The 18,769-nt window shown below is 39.4% G+C and overlaps 2 protein-coding genes across 4 annotated transcripts; one reads left to right on the top strand and one right to left on the bottom strand.

The window, feature by feature from the left end:
• Nucleotides 1–2,036: 2,036 nt before the first annotated feature.
• rnf41 (ring finger protein 41) lies at nucleotides 2,037–10,460 on the bottom strand. 2 transcript variants are annotated; one of them, XM_057363501.1, is made up of 7 exons: nucleotides 10,332–10,460; nucleotides 7,957–8,054; nucleotides 6,090–6,205; nucleotides 5,388–5,659; nucleotides 4,915–5,050; nucleotides 4,689–4,792; nucleotides 2,037–4,338 (listed from the first exon to the last, which is right to left on the bottom strand). In XM_057363501.1, the coding sequence occupies exons 3-7, from the start codon at nucleotides 6,177–6,179 to the stop codon at nucleotides 3,984–3,986; spliced, it is 957 nt and encodes a 318-aa protein (XP_057219484.1). In that variant the 5' UTR covers nucleotides 6,180–6,205; nucleotides 7,957–8,054; nucleotides 10,332–10,460; the 3' UTR covers nucleotides 2,037–3,983. The 2 variants fall into 2 exon arrangements, with proteins under 2 accessions (XP_057219484.1, XP_057219485.1); XM_057363502.1 differs by lacking the exon at nucleotides 10,332–10,460 and adding an exon at nucleotides 9,784–10,310.
• On the top strand, nucleotides 10,435–18,420 carry slc39a5 (solute carrier family 39 member 5). 2 transcript variants are annotated; one of them, XM_057363485.1, is made up of 12 exons: nucleotides 10,435–10,537; nucleotides 11,597–11,774; nucleotides 12,090–12,313; nucleotides 12,523–12,679; nucleotides 13,843–14,020; nucleotides 14,094–14,263; nucleotides 14,539–14,658; nucleotides 14,933–14,981; nucleotides 15,059–15,211; nucleotides 15,502–15,582; nucleotides 15,968–16,155; nucleotides 16,502–18,420. In XM_057363485.1, coding segments are annotated over exons 1-12 (1,650 nt in total). In that variant the 5' UTR covers nucleotides 10,435–10,535; the 3' UTR covers nucleotides 16,652–18,420. The 2 variants fall into 2 exon arrangements, with proteins under 2 accessions (XP_057219468.1, XP_057219467.1); XM_057363484.1 differs by lacking the exon at nucleotides 10,435–10,537 and adding an exon at nucleotides 10,805–10,905.
• The last annotated feature ends 349 nt before the right edge of the window (nucleotides 18,421–18,769 follow it).

The following is an 18,769-nucleotide window of genomic DNA, read 5'->3' as shown; positions in this document are numbered from 1 at the left end:
CATACATTCAGAGAGAGAGAGAGAGCAAAGCACCGCCCGCACTCATGTGTCTGAACTAAAAGCTGCACTTTACCCAACTGTGACTACCACACTGTATTTGGGTTAGAAATACATAGCTGCACGTTACTCAGCTGCGACTCCCGTATATGTTCATCCTGAGACATGAGTGAGAAATACAAAGCTGCACTTCACTAAGCTGTGACTCCCACACTGTACTTTCAGCCCGAGACATAAACGAGATAGGACTAAAATACACAGCTGCATTTAGTCTACCATCTTTAGCCTGAGACATTAGATATGAGAGAGAAAGGCGACTCCCACATTGTATCTCCAGCCTGAGACACGAGTGAGATATGAGAGAGAAAAAGATGACAGTGCATTATACAGCTGTGACACCCATACTGTATATCCAGCCTGAGACATGAAGGAGATTTGAGTGAAAAATACTTGACTGGACTTTGCTCAGTGATTACTCCCACACTGTAGTTTCAGCCCGAGACATAAATGAGATATGACTGAAAAATACACAACTGCATTTACATGGGTGAGATATGAGAGAGAAATACATGACAGCGCATTATTCAACTGTGACACTTATACTGTATATCCAGCCTGAGACATGAATGAGATTTAGGTGAGAATACATAACTGCACTTTACTCAGTGGTGACTCCCACGCTGTAATTTTAGCCCAAGAGATAAATAAGATATGACTGGAAAATACACAACTGCATTTACATTACAATATTTAGCCTGAGACATGAATGAGATAAGAGTGAGAAATACACAGCTTTACTAAGTGGTGACTCCCATATTGTATCTCCAGCCTGAGACATGGGTTAGACATGAGAGAGAAACACATGACAGCGCATTACACAGCTGTGAACACCCATACTGTATATCCAGCCTGAGACATGAATGAGATTTTAGTGAGAAATACATAACTGCACTTTACTCAGTGGTAACTCCCAAATTGTACCTCCAACCTGAGACATAAGTAAAATATACACAGGCGCCCTTTACTCAGCTTTGACTCCCACACTGTATTTTCAATCTCCAGCCTGAAACATGAGTAAAATTTAAGTGAGAAATGCACTTCACTTGCCTGCGACTCCCAGTCTACCTCCAGTTTAAGAAAGTCTGAGACTTGGGTGAGAAACACATACCAACAACAAGTATTTAGTAGACAGCGGTAGGTATGTTGTTTCATTGCTTTCACAGTTGTCATACAATTAAGATGCTGGATTATAAAGCTCCAATCAAATCCTTTCTTTTTCTGGGGATTACAGACCATTTCCTTTATTAGGTAGACATGAAACAAAAGTGTTGGACGGGTCAGCTTTTTGCGAGCACCTAGTAGATTTTCATCAGAATGAAATCTGAATCACAGTGTTGCAAAGACGCTGTCATTCCATTATGGCCCAAAATAAGTTGATTACAGGGAGAAATACCGTAGATAGAGTTTGTGTGGTTTCTGGTTAGCGCTGATGCTGGTAATGAGTCATGGGAGTTGTGACATTCCATTCTGCACTGGTACAATAATGGGCTGGATTAAAATGACCTGCTGCATCAGTGGCTATGAGCTGGTCAAAGAAAATACCAACAACAGGCACGTTATTGTCCCATGAGTGGGTGTTAATGTGTGTTGACAACAGAATAAAGAGAAACCACCAGAATAGGTGACCACTTACTAAAATGTACTATTAATGGTATGTTTTTGACAAGTTTCGTTGTAATACTATTCTTATTCTTTGAGTAATATGTAAATACTATGGCATGTGGTAATAATTTAGTACTGTGGTATTGTTATTTGAGACCTTTACCACGGTATGGTTGTAATACTTTGATGTAAACGTGGAAAATCAACATCATGTAATATGGCAAATGTTCCTTTAATCCCAATACTGACAAACCATATTTGTACTACACACAGAGTATTTCATCAGTGACTTTTAAAGCAAACCAAACTCTGACATCAACTATACAACTAACAAGAATTTCCTGTTAGCATGTAACAGTGACACAGAGAGGATGGTCTCGTATTGCAAAATCAATAATGATATTTATTCATATTCTGTCAGTAAACCACAACACAAAAGCAAGAATAATAACAAAAAGGAACAGAAAAAAGCCACATTCACGACAGTGCCAGAGCAGGAAACATTAACTCTTTGAGCGTCTCATCCCTGATGTGAGATGATAAATCCTGAGGGTCTGGAGTCTCAAGTGTCCAATGAGAGATGACATCTCATTCAAACAAACACTCAATGCAAACCTTCACGCCATCAAACGCACACGTAGATTTACATTTAGATTCAGTGCATGCTTTGTGAAGCGACGCAAACCTTTACTTCCCGCAAGCAGAAGTTTGAAGTCAGGCATACGTGTGTCCTTGCTAACCTTTCAAAGTGAAACATGTCGGTCATGTCATCTCCAACTTAAGGGAGTTTTTGTGACAGACTATACATCGATCATGCAGTGTATGAAGTGTGATAAGGCAAAAAAGTTCACAGACATTTCGACTTGTAATTCACACAGCCCTGAATGAATATTGCAGAGTGAAAACATTCCGGGTCCTTAAAAGTTTTCTGCTCTCTTTTGCAAAAAGCATCTGTAAACAACGCACTTAGCATTCAGGTCTTAATGTAACACTTGAGCAGATGACAGAACAGCTGCGAAGATACATTTCTCTTTTTTAAAATCGATGAACTTACATATTCAGTATGTTCTAGCAACAGAAAAAGCAAGCACAATGTGCACAAAACACAAGAAAACACTTTGGTTGCAGAGACAACTGTCGTACAACACTAATTAAACCGATCCAATTTTGAAATCAACTATGTACAACAAAGGTACTTGGACGTAAAAATACGCAAAATAAATTCTCAAACCACTTATCCAGATTGCACAATGTAAACAAATATACGACCATCCCATCTCTGTTTATTCCTTCCGAGAAATACAAAGCGTCTGTGGTAAATGATGGATAAAAAACAGTTCAGAAGTAAAACCACAGTAGACAGGTCCGGATAAAATTGCACATCTACAGATCGAGCTGTAGGTTGGTCATTGGAGGTTTTTGAGAAGTTCATACTTGATATTCTTAAGCATTCATGGTTTCTTCAGCAGAAATGAAAAACAAAACAAAAAAAGATCTTCAGAGATGGGGATGGACGGTGGTGTCATATTCACAAAAAACTGATTAGATACAAAATGACTGCAGAGATAAATTAAATCAAAAATCAAGTTTACGAGTTTCTGGTTGCACATAAAATGCGGTATTAAAAATCTATCGATTTGCATCTCCAGATCCTTCACTGTATCCTCTCACGAAGAATAAACATCTTCACGATACTAGACTCCACACAGTTAAGACACAGTTTTCATCTACCATACTTTAATCATAGCGCTCTTAAAAAAATAGCAACATTGAGAGATCCATGGTTGCTAACGCTCTACTCTAAATAGTAAACTGAGATGAAGACATCAAAAATGTCCACTACTCTATTTTAACAAGAACAGATAGTATATTTGTCTATATTTCTTTATCATCTGTATTTACAAGAATCTTAACTGATCACATTGTTGAAAGCTATGCGTGACATGTATACACTCGATTCACTGACAGGGAAATAAACGTTAAAGGGGAAATTAGATATTAGATAAGACATCACTTTAAATCGTTTTGTCAATGCGAATGCTAAAACTTAAGTGTTCCATCGTCCCTGATAAGTTGGGGTGTTTGATTAGGGTCCACTTTTTGAAAATGTCCTTTTAAGGCAAAGAGAATGGGAATGCTGGAGGTTCTCTTGAGATCTTTTAAAGGAGACTGTTTTTTAATGTCATCTGTTAGTCAGCGTTCTTCCTTAAAACGTGAGGTATCAACTGCCATAGAAGTCTTGATATTGAATTTCACTGGGATGAGTTTGAATTTCCGATTCGGTTTGAAACCCCTTTGACACTTTGCAACTTTTACGTACAAGACTATAAGATTTCTTCGACGCCGTGAGCGAAGATCATAACCAAGCCCGGCTCCAGAATCATATCTTCACCCATGTGCTGGTTCTCGCAGGCCATGACCACCACAGCCTGCTTACCCGGAATGCGTTTGGCCACGTAGTTTTCGTAATATCGACGATTCATCTGCCGCGTCTCCAGCGTGGCCAAGCCCTGGGGCCAGTTGCGTTCGTGGGCATTTTCGATAAGGTCACTGACGATCGACAACGGGCATCCGCTATCTATGAGTGAACGTCTAATGACGGCCTGGAGCACGGTGTCGGGTGTCGAGATCATTCCACCCCAGCGGGTCACACGAGCGGGCTGCAGGGAGTTCACCCACCTGTTGGCCAATCAAGTGTGGTTAGGTCGGTTGTCATGTGACTGATAATTAAGGACATTATTGCTTATTCATTGGTTTTTTATTTACACAGTAAACAAAGATGATGAAATCAGCATGTCTTCATATCTGTTATCTAGTCTAAAAACAACTGCGATAGGGCTTTTTATTTAAGCAACAAGAAACTGGATTCACAACCCGGTTTACTTCTGTGAGGTGAAATGAAAAACAAACAAACAAATTAAACACAACGACAAAAACTGTAAAATAGGAGTTGATTTTAAACAATGTAAACGCAACAAAACTGATAAAGTTCATAATAAACAATCAATATGACTTTCATGTTGACTTACTCCAAGATTTCATTGTACTCTATGCTCTCCTCCAGGTTCTGCAGGTTAGGGTTAGCGCTGCGTATGGCTCGCATGTAAGCTTTCAGGAGCTGGATGTCACGTTTCTGGAACATGCAGATCACAGGTGTGTCATGTTACTATTCATTTAACATGATGTCATCGCAACATCTTTCCCCTGACGCATTACAACAGCCTTGCACTAAAGAATGAAACGCGCAGGTCTTACCTGCTCTGCGAGTTGGTGCTTGTGCTCAGCAGCAGTCTTCTCCAGGTCTGCAATCTTGGTCTGCTGCTGTTGCACCACGCTGCGCAGGTGCTTGATACATTTGTGGTTGGGCATCTCATCTTTGGGCATTTCTAGCCTGAAAAAAAACATCAGACAGGTCAATTCAATAAACAAACCTTGAAGACATTCAGATTTATCCATTTGGCAGGTGCTTTTATCCAAAATTATTTTGCATTCAAAATGCAATGCTCTACCAAATGAGCTACAGAAACACATTTTGTTAACTCCGTTTCTAAGAGGTACTTTATAAACAAACAATCTGTCCAAAATAAGTACAAAATGATATATATTTCTCATTGCTTTAAAGATATCGATGCATTCAAGTCCTCTAATGGAAATGCCCCAAAGGTAAAAATGTCCTCCAAGCCCATCAAGTGCGTTACCAGACATGTCACCCATCCCCGGACACTCACCCGCAGCCTTCCTCGCACGTGACAGGTCGCTTAGGGTTGTGCTCGCAGTCTTTGAGGTGCGACTGCAGCTGGTCGAGGCGCAGAGTCGCGGTGCAGCCGAAGCCAGCGTTGTCGCAGGAGATCTGCAGTTTGGAAAGCATGTTACGCATGATGCGGGGAACGGGTCGCAGGTGGGCGAGAGTCACTACGGTGCGGTCCACGGGACAAATCTGCTGCTGGGCAAACCACTGTGTGATGCAGGCGTTGCAGAAGGCATGCTCACAGTGCGGGGCCTGAGAGAACACGCGCATCGATTAGCATGTAACTTAAAACTCTGCAGCTACGCATCGACTGGCTGACTTTCAATGTGAACTTTTACAGGTTATCAATGAAAAAAATACTTAGTTTTACCCCAGTCTAGTGCGTAAAGAAAACTACGAGTCATTAATAACTTGATTGCCCCTACAGGAATTTTATTTTCACCCCGATACACAATATTTATATCCGTCTGTGTGTTGCCCAAAGTTTTATTTAGTTCGCAGGGTCAACTTCTGGCTCAAGGAATGAATGACACATTTTTAGAGAGACTGGCTTTAACATTTCCTCATTCACAACATTACCCCAGAGATTTGATATCGAATAAGAACAAAATCTTCTGCAGGCTCAAGGTTGAGCCTCTGTCACTTTCTCAAGGTGTTCTCGCGAATGAAAATAAATATTGACCTGCACTGGCTCCTCCAACACCCCGCTACAGATGGGACATAACAGATCCTCGTCCACCTCTCCTTGGAACCTGGTGACGTCGTACCCCATGGCACATTACCAGAACCCTTTGGTGTCTGTTACGGGACCGACATCACAGCACAGGAACAGTAAAAGATTTAGGAAAACAGTCAACAAACATTTTAACTTATGCAGTTGTATTAAAGAAACAAGTTCTGCACGTCAATTATGTAAATATGATCAAAATCTGAATTGATGAACACACATTTCTCTTGCATTATCCATCACCTTTAACACTGGCTCAGTTAATTTACGGCCTGAGCAGCCCAAAGCCCATAGCACAATAAACAGGAGAAAGGTAAACTGAGCATTTTGAGCTGAACATGGAGGCACTTAATGTCCTGGTACAGTACAGATGTAACGTGATCGTGTCTGCTGTAAAAAGGTGACCTTTTCGTTCTTTGTGGAGGCACCAGGTCTACACAGCTATCTCAAGGGTCAGACGCAATGCATGTGTGTTCTTGTGTGTGTGCTGGTATGACTTTACAGATGCTCTGAGAAAGAAATATGGTTCCACTCTGTAGTGTGATGAGCACTTGAAAGCGCAGCATAATCTGAGATCATTTTGTGAGACCCAGGGATTGCATTAGAATTTTCAGAGCACTACTATTAATATTCCGAGGACAAAAATGTCTCCACAACCCTTATTGGGTTATGAATGAAATTCAATTTTGGGTCAAAACGATATGCGAGATAGTAACATAAACAACGATAGCGGCATAGCTATTTATTTAAAGGTCCAGTCAGTGAAATCTAGCGGCAAGGCTGAGAATTGCAAATAACAGCTCACTCCACCCCTCCCGCTCTAAACACTACGACGGCTGACAGAACATGGCTTATTATATGCAAGGGGACCCACTGTGTATGTAGATAGAAATAGCTCATACTAAGGTAATAAAAACATAACGCTTCATAGCGTAAGCTCTTTATACACCTCTGAAGACATGGTTATGTATATTATATTGCATTTCTGTCAATAGATCCTCCAAAAAAATGACTCACTGGACCGTTAAAGGGATAGTTCAACCAAACATAAAAATTCTGTCATTTACTTAGTCTCTTGTCACTTCAAACCTGTTTGACGAAAGAAGAAATTTTGAAAAATGTTGGTAATCGAACAACAGCGGTATCTATTGAATTTGTGGCCATAAAATAGAAGGGACTCGCCATTGTTCAGTTACCAACATTTTCCAAAGATCTTCTTTTGTGTTCTTTAGAAAAAAGTAAGTCATACAGGTTTAAAATGACACAAGGCTGACTAAATTATGACAGAATTTAGATTTTTGGGTGAACTATCCCTTTAACATTTACCTTTATAGGTAAAGGAAAGTGATGCACAAAGCGAAGTAGTTTTGTAGTAACTAGCAAAAACTAGTATGCAGCACACTGGTATTGGTATAAGGCCAACCCTACTGACACCTATGTATTACATTTTTGCCATTGAGAACTGAGGGCAAAGTACAGATGAAAAACTGTACGAAAACACATTATCTTCCATTAAATTATTCATGATTGGTGATTAGACAATGCACTAATGGTGTATTTGCATCAATGTTGTTACTGACAAAAATCTTACTAAAGGGTTAACAGTAACGGTGGTGCCAAAAACAAGCGTCATGGCATTTTTTTATGTACAAAAATAATGAGGCCAAAAAACATGCTGCTAGATATTAACAACGCAGTTTTAGAAGAATATTTAAACCCATGTTTTAGAAAAATACTTTTGTTGACCAAAATTAAAAAATATTGACATTTACTTCACAAGAAAAAAAATAAACAGAAGGCAATTGATCCGAAACTTGCATACCTGACTAAAGCACAGCCCTCATAATTCCTGTACAGCGAGTCTTCCTCATGTGTCAGGTGAACGGGGCGATGTTATGACGCGGGATAGACCATCCCCTCCTAAGAAACAGAAAAGATGCATTCATTATGATTTAATCAATACAGCACTGTTCATTTAGAAGAAATTTTATAGAGTTCAAAAGCTGATTGAAATGTTTTCTGTTAACGACTTTCCTGGAAGCATCAGATGAATCTTTGGCATGTTTATGGTCAGTTAGTTTATCTGTAATTTAAGAGGCTTTGTATAGCTTTGGAAATGATCATTTATTCTATTGAGATCCTATTTCCTCCCACGTTCTCTTTTACAGCAAGCAAAACCATAATCGCCCGAATGAATCACAATCCAATTAAGATGCTCATTTATGAAACAGATGACACATGAAAATAAACAATCATAATCACATGAACACACGTGCACAGCATGGGTGGCTTAACAATTATAACGCAACAGTAAAATCAGTAGATATTTGCTAAAACGTTTATACATATATTTACATACACATGTTTACATGTCTATCAGTGGGCAGAAACGTGAGAGTCATAAAACATGAAATAATGTGAAACAAGATGTGTTCTAAAAAGTCAAGACATGGAAGAACTTGTCATTAAGGGATGTTGTTTATACGCAATGTGAAGCAACGACACTTGCCTCTTGAAAAAAGAAGGTTAGCACATACCCCACCCCAAACGCTTTCAATTATCAACCACTTTTCGTCAGCCCATTCAATAAGAACAAAGATTACATCAGCAGAGAATGGACATGTTTTATGCAACATCGCTAAGAGCACTTTAATCTAGCAGCACTAAATATCCACTCAGATCCTTAAGACAAGACATAAAGCACGAGAAGACAAACGCTTTGGTTAGCATGCAGATCAATTCCTCCAAAAAGTGCCAAATACTAGCACAAATGCAAACGCAGGAGCCTGCGCTGTGTACCCACAGCATCTTTTCCAAGACATAACACTGCTGGGAGGGGTGGTGTTGTGTCCCAGTAGGCTGGTGGTGACCTAATTTTAGCTTCTCAAAGCAGACATTGCATGGGGGAGAGCGACAGTGGTACAGAATGTTCTCCCCTCAACCCCCATTACGGCAACGGTGAACCTTAAAAAAATCCTTAGTTTTTCATTTGATAAAGCTCTGAAGCTTAGGTATCACCAATAGCATCATTTTGGAGGGTAGCAACATGGATGAGAGGGGGACCAAAAATGATTTGTCTCATCCAATGAGCATGAACTTAGGAAATTTGCCTTATATATTTAGATCACTTGAATAGATGACAGGACTGACAAAACCTTACACAGAAGTGCAAGATCCTGAGATGGCAAATAAATACATTTTAGGCCAAAGCAAGTATCGTATTATTTTATCGGCTGTAGTGTTATTGCAAAATGGTGGGTATACTGTTTTGCCAAATGTGTGTTTTCTATATAACACATAATGTCTGGAAGCACAACAGGCCTCCTATATGTGCAAACAGAAACCAATGATGAAGAGGGGAGTTAATGTTAAATTGACTGTGGACATTTAAACCATGCTATTAAATAAAGCATTATGCAAAAACCCAACTGTTTCTCTTGCTCAGGTGGGATCACTTATGATTTTGTCATGCAGGAGTCAGATGGACAGGCTAACGGTACACTAACGCTAGGTCATCTACAGTCAACAACATACATGATGTAATTAGATAAACAGGACAGGACAGCACACCTGTAAACAAATTATAGTGTCATCAGTCCGTTCAGAACACGAAACGCAAGCAAGAAAAATAAAATACACATCTGCCAACCTGAAACACTCGTTTGCCGATATGATTGTGGAAGTGGATGAGACGATTAGCATTAGCCATCACGATAACGTAGATTTACCAAAACATCATATAAAGATACCACAGGCAGACTTTTCCTGTGGCGTTCTCACTTTGTTTCGATAATGCACGTGCTGAAAATGACCTAGAATGTCCTTTATTCTGTTAAACAGCAGACAGAGAGAATTTAAAGAGTCTGCGTGGATGCTAAGGAGCTAACAGTTAGCAAGGCTAACTAGCAATAAATCTGGCTAATTTAGCTGACGTGACGTTAACGTTACGCCAAATGAGCAGCTGCATCAGCTAAACATTAACCGCGGATCTTTTAATGTCATATTCCATATTTTAGCGATCGATTAAAATCCCTCTAAATGACATCTGGATACTGTACTGCTTAAATAACGCCGTGAGTGACGACTTGTTTCACGCGCTCCCCATCCTTCAGTATGTACTGCTATCCTACTATTTAACCAGTCGATGTTAATTAAATCGTTTGAAACGCGAGATATCCGCCAGCAATACTGCAATACCTGTTCCCGCAGATAGCAGTAGTCCAAGCTCTGATGTGATCCCTGGATTTTGAGAATATAAAATATCTGTGTGGTTTCCCTTGCTGAGCCGGATGAAGTCTGCCTCTATCTGCTTTTGCGTCTGCAGAACAGAGTGCGCGCGCGCGTGTGGAGTGGTACATTTACCACATTTATTCCTTACGTTACTTCTCAAGAGAAAGAAATATGTGAGTATAAGATAAGGCAGACAGATAGATTTATAGATAACAATTGCCTGTAAATGTAAACACAGGCCATGTCTTGAAATGCCTCGTCAAGAAAAGGACCCAGAGCAACCTTCTAAATACTTCACGCGTTCTCACTTCAAGACTGTAGAGTTTACATCACGCGGTGATTAGGCAAACTATGTTGATCAACGTCTTCACGTCATGTGATAAGCTCATACAAAGCGGTGTGTTGATGAAACATTAACCCTAGCTTCACTAAAACGTTGTGATGTATCTCACGAGTTCACACTAGACACAAGCGTGCGGATTGCGCAGACCATGTGATGACTTTAGAGACTGCAGGGAATCATGGCTGGTCAGAGAGTCTGGTAAAAGATCTGATCAAATTTGTATTCATTTTACAAAAACGTTTAGCTTTTTGCAAGGATTCGTTGTCCTTATATAAATGCTAATGTTTAATACGTTTCTCTTAAAATTTACAGAAAAAATCTAGTGACTAGCGAGAGCGTAAAATGTAAAATCTAAATAAATTAAATTCTGGTAACTTTTTTATAAGATATTGTTGAGATCTGTTAAAAAACTTAACTAAAGTTACTCCTTTGGTGTTTTTCTGAGCAGTAGTTTGCAAATGGTCTCATTTCAGTCTCATTACTGTCTAGGAGAAACAGATTTTAAAAATATTTTGCCATTTTTACCCACAAGTTTGCATTATTCCTTTTATGAACTGTAATTGTGATATATTCACCCATTGAATTCGTAAGCTCTATGTTGATTATTATTCAACATATTATACATATTTTGTGATTTTCATTTTTTGCCATAAATCATTATTATTAGTCACCGTTTATGTTTGTCACCGGGTTTTGCAAATATCTATCTAAGAAAAAGTATTAAAAAGTGCTTGTCAACTTTGACAACACTGTCTTTAATCATTTAAAAAGTACAGTTTTTCCCCATTTTCTGAAAAACATCGAATTTGGACATCCGAGGTTTGGGATGGACAACGACGATAAATTATTCTAGAACAATAATTTATTATTTATACTCATTTCTCTCAAGGATTAAAATGAGCTTCAGACTTGCGCTCTACCACTGTATCAGTTCTGTGATAATTGTAACCGTCATCACACTGGGAACTCATGCCAATAATGCCCAGAACGACAAGCCCAGGATGCTTAACATAAGTGCACAAGCCAAATCTACACAGGAACATCTGGAGGAAGCTCTCGAAGAACAGGTACTTGATTTACTTATTGCTTTATTTACTCTTTTCCTGCATGACCGAAAATGCAGATCTACCACATTCCTTGATATTCAAAAAAGGATCAAGGGGAAAAGACAATGAGTGCAAAAGTAACTGATGCAATCACTCAAAATAAATTAGGATAGGGTTACGTAGTTACAGCACCTATGTTGAAATGTATTTGTTGGGGTTAACGTGACAGACGTTTATGATTATAATGCACCACCATAAAAACATTGACACATGTTAACCTTGAACATCATGTTTGTGGTGAAAATTGTATTACATTTTTTTCTTTCTATACTCAAGGGCTACTACTTGCAACGGCTGTTTCTTCAGTATGGTGACAATGGGACTTTGACCTACGAGGGCCTGCAGAAGTTACTGGGCAGTTTGGGTCTTGGGGAGGTCAGCGTTCTGGAGATCAAACATGGTGGAGTGGCGCATTCCTCACAAGCTTCGTCCCATTCCCACTCACATGAAGACCACCATCAACCTCAGCAGTCCACAAATTCACCCCCACTCAGAGCAAGGTAGATGATGTGAATACACACAAGTCTGGGGCACTTCTGTTCTGTCTTATTTTACATGTAATATAACTGTGGTCAGCGCCTATACAGTTTCCTCTTTGAATATTTGACTTTGGATGTAAATATTGTTTTTCAAAGCCACAGCTGCATATCTATTGTTGTGATGGCCTGGTTGTTGTAAACAGTTGTAAATACCCTATAGTTTTATTCAGTCCGAAAGCTCAAGTTAAATCAGCCGACGGTGGATCTTCTGCAGAGCTGGGACCCTCAAAGTCGGACTATTTTTTACATCCCGGCCTGAAATACGGACTTGAAGAAAGTATCTCGCTGCAGTCAGACCACCCGACAGAGAAACACCTTCATGGCAATGTGAGTAAACTCCTCATAAACCTCCTGTTGAAATGGACAAAGTCTACAAATGTCCTCTTCACTATCACAGGACCAAAGGTTGGTTGCTATCTTGAGGTCTCAATTCCTGGTCCTGTTTGAGGTTTACAGAATGATTTAGAAAGAAATCATCAAGTGAGAGGAAATACAGAAACATTGTAAACACCTAATATATAAATATATAGCAATAGTTGTGATCTAAAATGTGTCACAGAACTGTTCTGATAGGGTCAAACAAACGCAAGTTCATGCATAGTTAGGGTAGCAAATTAAAAAGGCATTAAATAGGCTTAATAAATTAATAAAAAGCGAGGAGCAAAAGTCCCAGAAATGCAAAATAATACACATTACTATGTCTTCAGTGGTGTATAAAGACCTTACACGATTAAGCGTTATGACAATGACAATTTATTTAAATAGCACAATTAATTTCAACTAACGTTGACCAATGTGCTTTCCAGTAAAGGACACAGACAAGAAAAATAGAATAAAAACAAACAAACAGAATAACACATCAATCATACGCTTGAGAAAATAAATATGTCTTTAGCCTGGATTTAAACACATTCAGAGAACAAGCTTGTCTTAATGATGGTGGTAAGGCGTTCCAGAGTCTGGGGGCAGCAACACAAAAAGCACGATCGCCCCTACACTTAAGCCTCGACTTTGGGACAACTAATAGATCCTGATTGGAAGATCGAAGGGATCTAATAGGACGATATTCAGTCAGTCGCTCACAAAGATAAGTAGGGGCCAAACCATTTAAAGATTTATAAACAAGGAGCAAGATTTTGTTATGTTTTTATTACATTAGAATGAGCTAATTCTATCTACATACACCGCGGGTCCCCTTGCATGGACTTCACCATGTTGTTTCTACAGTAGCCCTAAACGGACAAACTGCTCTACAAAGCGCGTTTCGTAAAGACTTTATCTCCTTCAGCAAAGAAGCAAAAACGTGACAACATCTTAGTTCTGTGTCAGCCACAAAGGGAGGGATAGAGTGAGCCGTTGGTTGCAATTTGCAGCCTCACCGCTAGATGCCGCTAAATTTCATACACTGGACCTTTAAGTCACTTTGGATAGAAGTATTTGCCAAATACATAAGTGTAAATCTTATCTCCATGTTTTGTTTTCTGTCACAGTGTCTGAACGTCACGCAGCTCCTGTGGAACTTCGGGTTGGGTCAATCAGCCCATATCACGCCTGCTCACTTCACCTTCCTCTGCCCTGCTCTCCTCTATCAGATTGACAGCGGGGTGTGTTTGCGACACACAGAGGAGAACGGACAAGCCAATAGAGCTAGTGAGGGTTTCCTCAGAGGTCTGTATAAACTGTTTGCATCAGAGTCTGTTTATTTAGGTTGCTGGGGTTTAAGAAGGTCATTGTATCTCAGCTCTAGGTTGGGCTTCCCTGGCACTCCTCGTGATCAGTCTGCCCTCCTTGTTGACCTTGGGACTGGCACCTCTGCTTCCTCCCTTCAGCCTGCAGATGTTCCTCTGCCCGATGGCTGGCATGGCAGTGGGCACGCTCTGTGGAGATGCCCTTCTGCACCTTCTGCCCCATGTAAGTGACATTTAGCTTTTAATTAATTCTGTATATACTTGTATATTTGCACATATATATTGCATTTATGTATTAAAACAACAACAAAAAAATATTATTGCCGAAGAATAGGATGTAAAATACAATTAAGTTTTGAGATTTAAAAAAATAGATACGTTCTAAATATCAAAGGTGGTGTAAGTAGTTATTGTTATAATTTACGGTAGACAAAAGACTGTTTACATCTGCTATCTACATGTGTTTCTATTATAGAAGTTTGTTATTTGTGATTTCAGGCCATCTTTAGTCAACACAATGAACACCAGGATGCTGTTTTGAAGGGTCTGAGTGTGCTTGGGGGACTTTATCTTCTCTTTGTGTTTGAGAGTCTTCTGAAAGTAAAGCAACATTTCAAGGTGAGCTTTATTTAGTTTGAAGGAAAAAGCACACGAACATAAGCATATATTGACATAAGGAATGTGGGCCCGTCCCCATTTTTAAATAGCCACGAGGCTTTAGTTACATCACAACCATCATCTATTGGGAGAGAAGCATTCTCATTTTAAGAACTGGACTGACCGGACAAAACTCTGTAGTTCAAGAGACCAGTTTCATCGATATTATTGGTCCATTTCTGAAAAAAAGATAATTCTACTCCAATTTCAATAATTGTATGTATTTTTTTAACAGAAAAGGAAGCCTGATGCAGAATCTGGAAGAGAACTGGATGCACTGCAAGGTGACTGCACTGAAAATAGCAAACCAGAAAAAAAGCATGAGTGATTATTCAGCTTCTAAATGTGGACTCTTTCCTAGGTACCACATCACCCAATCAGAATGAGAGTACAGAGACTGGGCACGGGCATTCTCATGGGCAGCCTGGGTCAGGGCAGATGGGTCTAAGAAGCATAGCATGGATGGTGGTCGTGGGAGATGGAATACATAACCTTACTGACGGACTAGCTATTGGTAAGGTGGTTTATTTAACAAACTACAATTTATTGAAAGTGCAAAGTTGTTTCGATATCAGTAGATTAGTAAAAGCTGTTTCATAATGCACAAAGATGTGTTGTCGCCCTTATGGCGGCACCCATGTTTTGGTCACATGACCACCCATACAGAAAGTCAAATCTGGGTTCTACGTATACTTTAAGAATATTAAAATTAAATATTACGTACTACATATTTCATTTAGAAAAAAAATGGGGTATGGTGAGACAGATCTTAAAATGCATTATGTATTTTCTTTTGTTTTATAGGCGTTGCATTTTCTCAGAGCCTGACGGGTGGACTCAGCACCACAATCGCTGTTTTTTGCCATGAGCTACCTCATGAGCTAGGTACAAATCATCTCTCAAAGCTTCCACAACCACAGAGTTTTATATGTTTATATTTCATATATTGCACACCATCTTAATTCCAGACAGGGCTTAATCCTAGTCTCATTTAAATGTTAGAGGTGTTTTGATCGAAAAAAAAAACCCATACACTTAAAATATAACAGTATGATTGCTTTGTCTTGAGATGCACACAGTGATGGTTTTTTTGTAAAGTATGTTTTTAAAAAGGACTTAAATATCCCAATTTTATTAAGGCCTAGTCCTGGTTTAAGATCATTCCTGTCCAGGAAACTGCCCCTTAATGTGTAAACCGGAGCCTTAAAAGCTGTACCCTTCGACATATTGAATCACAAATGATCTACGTACCTTTATTTTTACTCTTCAGGTGATTTGGCAGTGTTGCTGGCTGCCGGCTGGCCTGTACGCAGACTGGCTGTGTTTAGTGTCGTCTCTGCCCTGCTGGGCTTTGTTGGTGTGTTAATAGGAACGGCGCTGGGGAACCAGTGGGCAGCACATCCATGGATTTTCACCATCACGGCTGGGGTCTTCCTTTATGTTGCTCTTGCTGACATGGTAATAATAAATGATCCTGCATGCCAAACTACAGCAAACATTCGCTTTTACATGGCTTTTGAATGTAAAGGAATATTTCAGCCAGGATTTATGATACGTCATCCCAAAACTGTGTGCTGTTCCACATTTCTATAATGGCACATAAATATTTTAAGTCCTTTAGCAGAAAATGACAGTTAAAGCAATGAAGTTATGCGTTACATTTATGATACTTTTAGCACTGTGGTACCTTACAGAAATTTACTTGTGGTTTTTTATGTTAAAAGCTGATGAGCTCCATTCTTAAAGTTTAAGACTTGTTTTATATGACACTGGCATTAAATACAATTTAACACCGTTTCCTTAGATGCCTGAAATGCTTCATGGACATGCTGGATCTCTGAGCCCTCTGAAGCGCTTCCTCCTGCAGAGCCTGGGCCTGCTGATAGGGGGCGCCATCATGCTTTGCATTGCCTTATTTGAGGACCACATTGCAGTTAGTCTGGGAGACGGCTGAGGATTTTAAAACTGACCAAATGGAATAGCATTCTAAGGATATCTCGCCAATGTGAGAGTTTCTTCTGAACACTGCAGTATTGTGTACATACCCCCATCCCAAACTGACCCTCTGCAGATGTGGATACTCTGAAGAAAGCGCATTGAATGGATGACGGGACCCTAATATATAAACTATGGTCAACTTGTTTTTAACCTGTCAAGATAATGTTTATCTGCATGCTAAGCTTCTTAACCTTTTCTTCTTGAATTTCTGCAAATATTTTCATATTTGTACTTTAAACTGTGCATGAAAATGAAACTGTAAAGGAGACATTTTTGTTTTATAGGACAATTTAAGAAAACACGTCTTATCCTCTGGTGTTAAAATGTAAAAAGTTGCATTTTTGCCCATGAACATATTTCTAGAATTTATGCAACTGAAGCTTTGACACATGGTCACATTTTACCCGTTTATAATCTATTGAACAACAGACTGGCAATCATAGATAATTCATTTGATATTTACTTCGTGATCTTTATTGTCATTTAGTAGAATATGTTGTTGCAGAATGTTACTTGCTCTTAAAGTAAGGAAACAAAGACAACAACTTTGTATGTAGCAATAGCATTTTATTTAAACATTACCAATTCTAAGCCACGATACTGAATGACGAGACCTACTGGCTGCAGCGGTTCATAAACCTGACTAACAAAAAACATGGGATTTTTTTGTCTTTAAAGTCAGAGAGACCAATACATTTTTAATAGGGTGAAATTAAAAATGATTATGTTCTTTCTTACTTAAATACACGTACAGAATTTCACATCGGTAAGTAACAAGTAACCATTCACAAGCTCATACTATGAATTAACAAGGCAAAGTGCTGTCTGGATTGCATTGTCACATAAGGAAATGAATGGCTTGAGGTCTTTTGTGGGGTTGAAAGGGTGAGGGTTCTCCTTTCTCGGGTCTAGACCCTGACATATTCGGGCAGAATCTCCCGAACCGGTTCAAAATGGATACGTACAGAAATACAAAAATGGCAGGGAGGCTGATATCGAACACGGATTAGCCGGAGACCGGCATAGTGTTTTGGAAGGGCGTAAGGCTAGGGAACTCTACATACCCCTGTTTAAGTACAGAATGAATGTGCATAACTCAAAGCAACCGACCCCCTTTCGAACCCCCAACACCAGTAGAAAATTGAGTTCTTGCTTCAGTACCAAAGTCATACAACCACCCACGCACTCTACTGAACTCAACCAGATACACGTACATACCATGAAGAGCTGTAAACTTGAGTTCAGAGCGCTCACAGTGAACATTTAGAAGTGAAATAAACAGAAAAGAAAAAGGGGGAAAATTAGTACAAATGCAAATGCCAGTTAGTATAGGCTGATATTTTTCCCTGTTTTGTTTAAAAATAAAAACAGATAAATTTCAAGAGCGATAGCGGCAAGACACTTATGACATCATTTGAAATATGGGGAAAAATTAAAGAAAAAAATAACACAGTCTGGCTTCACATTCCAGTGGTACTCTGTTGTGTTACACTTATAAATACCATGTACACACACAGATAGACACAGTCAAACACTCAAACTGTTGTCTTGTATCACCGATTGTTGGTTATAAGTTATATATTTGTTCCATATACATATATTTTTTTCCGTTTTGCAAACACAACAGGTGGAGATTTTGATGCATCAAGCTGTAATACAGAGGTAGGAATAATGCTACTTAAAATGCCTTGCGTTTCTAAATCTAGACCACTGTCTTGGTAACACCGCAGTACGATTCAGGCTTGAAGCAGAGCGTTAAGGTGTTTATGCAAGCGAGTCACGATCTGGATGATGAAGACCCTGCAATGGTCCCAAGCATTTGCTGGTGACGGTCTCTCCTACACGTTCAACTTAAAGACAGGATAAGTATATTTGCAGATATGTCGATGAGGTATACAGGACTCCATATGACCCCTGTTCAATTTTGCACTCGCACACAGACACTCGTATTCGGAGACACGCACACACACTGGGTGCTGCACTACACAACCTGTCGCTAAGTTTCCACTGATGAAACTCTGAATTAGATGATACCTGCGAACTCTACACATTTTCAAGTTCGACTAAATAGTGC

Source organism: Triplophysa rosa, linkage group LG21 (assembly GCF_024868665.1).
Source record: "Triplophysa rosa linkage group LG21, Trosa_1v2, whole genome shotgun sequence".
NCBI lineage: Eukaryota > Metazoa > Chordata > Actinopteri > Cypriniformes > Nemacheilidae > Triplophysa > Triplophysa rosa.
This window is presented reverse-complemented; position numbering and strand designations above follow the sequence as displayed.

What these genes read in the sequence shown, in the direction of transcription:
- rnf41 (XM_057363501.1), bottom strand. Translation starts at nt 6,179, where the DNA reads ATGGGGTACGACGTCACCAGGTTCCAAGGAGAGGTGGACGAGGATCTG. An exon ending in ACGTGCGAGGAAGGCTGCGG is followed by an intron (nt 5,051 to 5,387) that starts GTGAGTGTCCGG and finishes GTTTTTTTTCAG; the next exon opens with GCTAGAAATGCCCAAAGATG. An exon ending in AGCACCAACTCGCAGAGCAG is followed by an intron (nt 4,793 to 4,914) that starts GTAAGACCTGCG and finishes TGCATGTTCCAG; the next exon opens with AAACGTGACATCCAGCTCCT.
- slc39a5 (XM_057363484.1), top strand. Translation starts at nt 10,886, where the DNA reads ATGGCTGGTCAGAGAGTCTG. An exon ending in TTCTGCACCTTCTGCCCCAT is followed by an intron (nt 14,264 to 14,538) that starts GTAAGTGACATT and finishes TTGTGATTTCAG; the next exon opens with GCCATCTTTAGTCAACACAA. An exon ending in TACTGACGGACTAGCTATTG is followed by an intron (nt 15,212 to 15,501) that starts GTAAGGTGGTTT and finishes TTTGTTTTATAG; the next exon opens with GCGTTGCATTTTCTCAGAGC.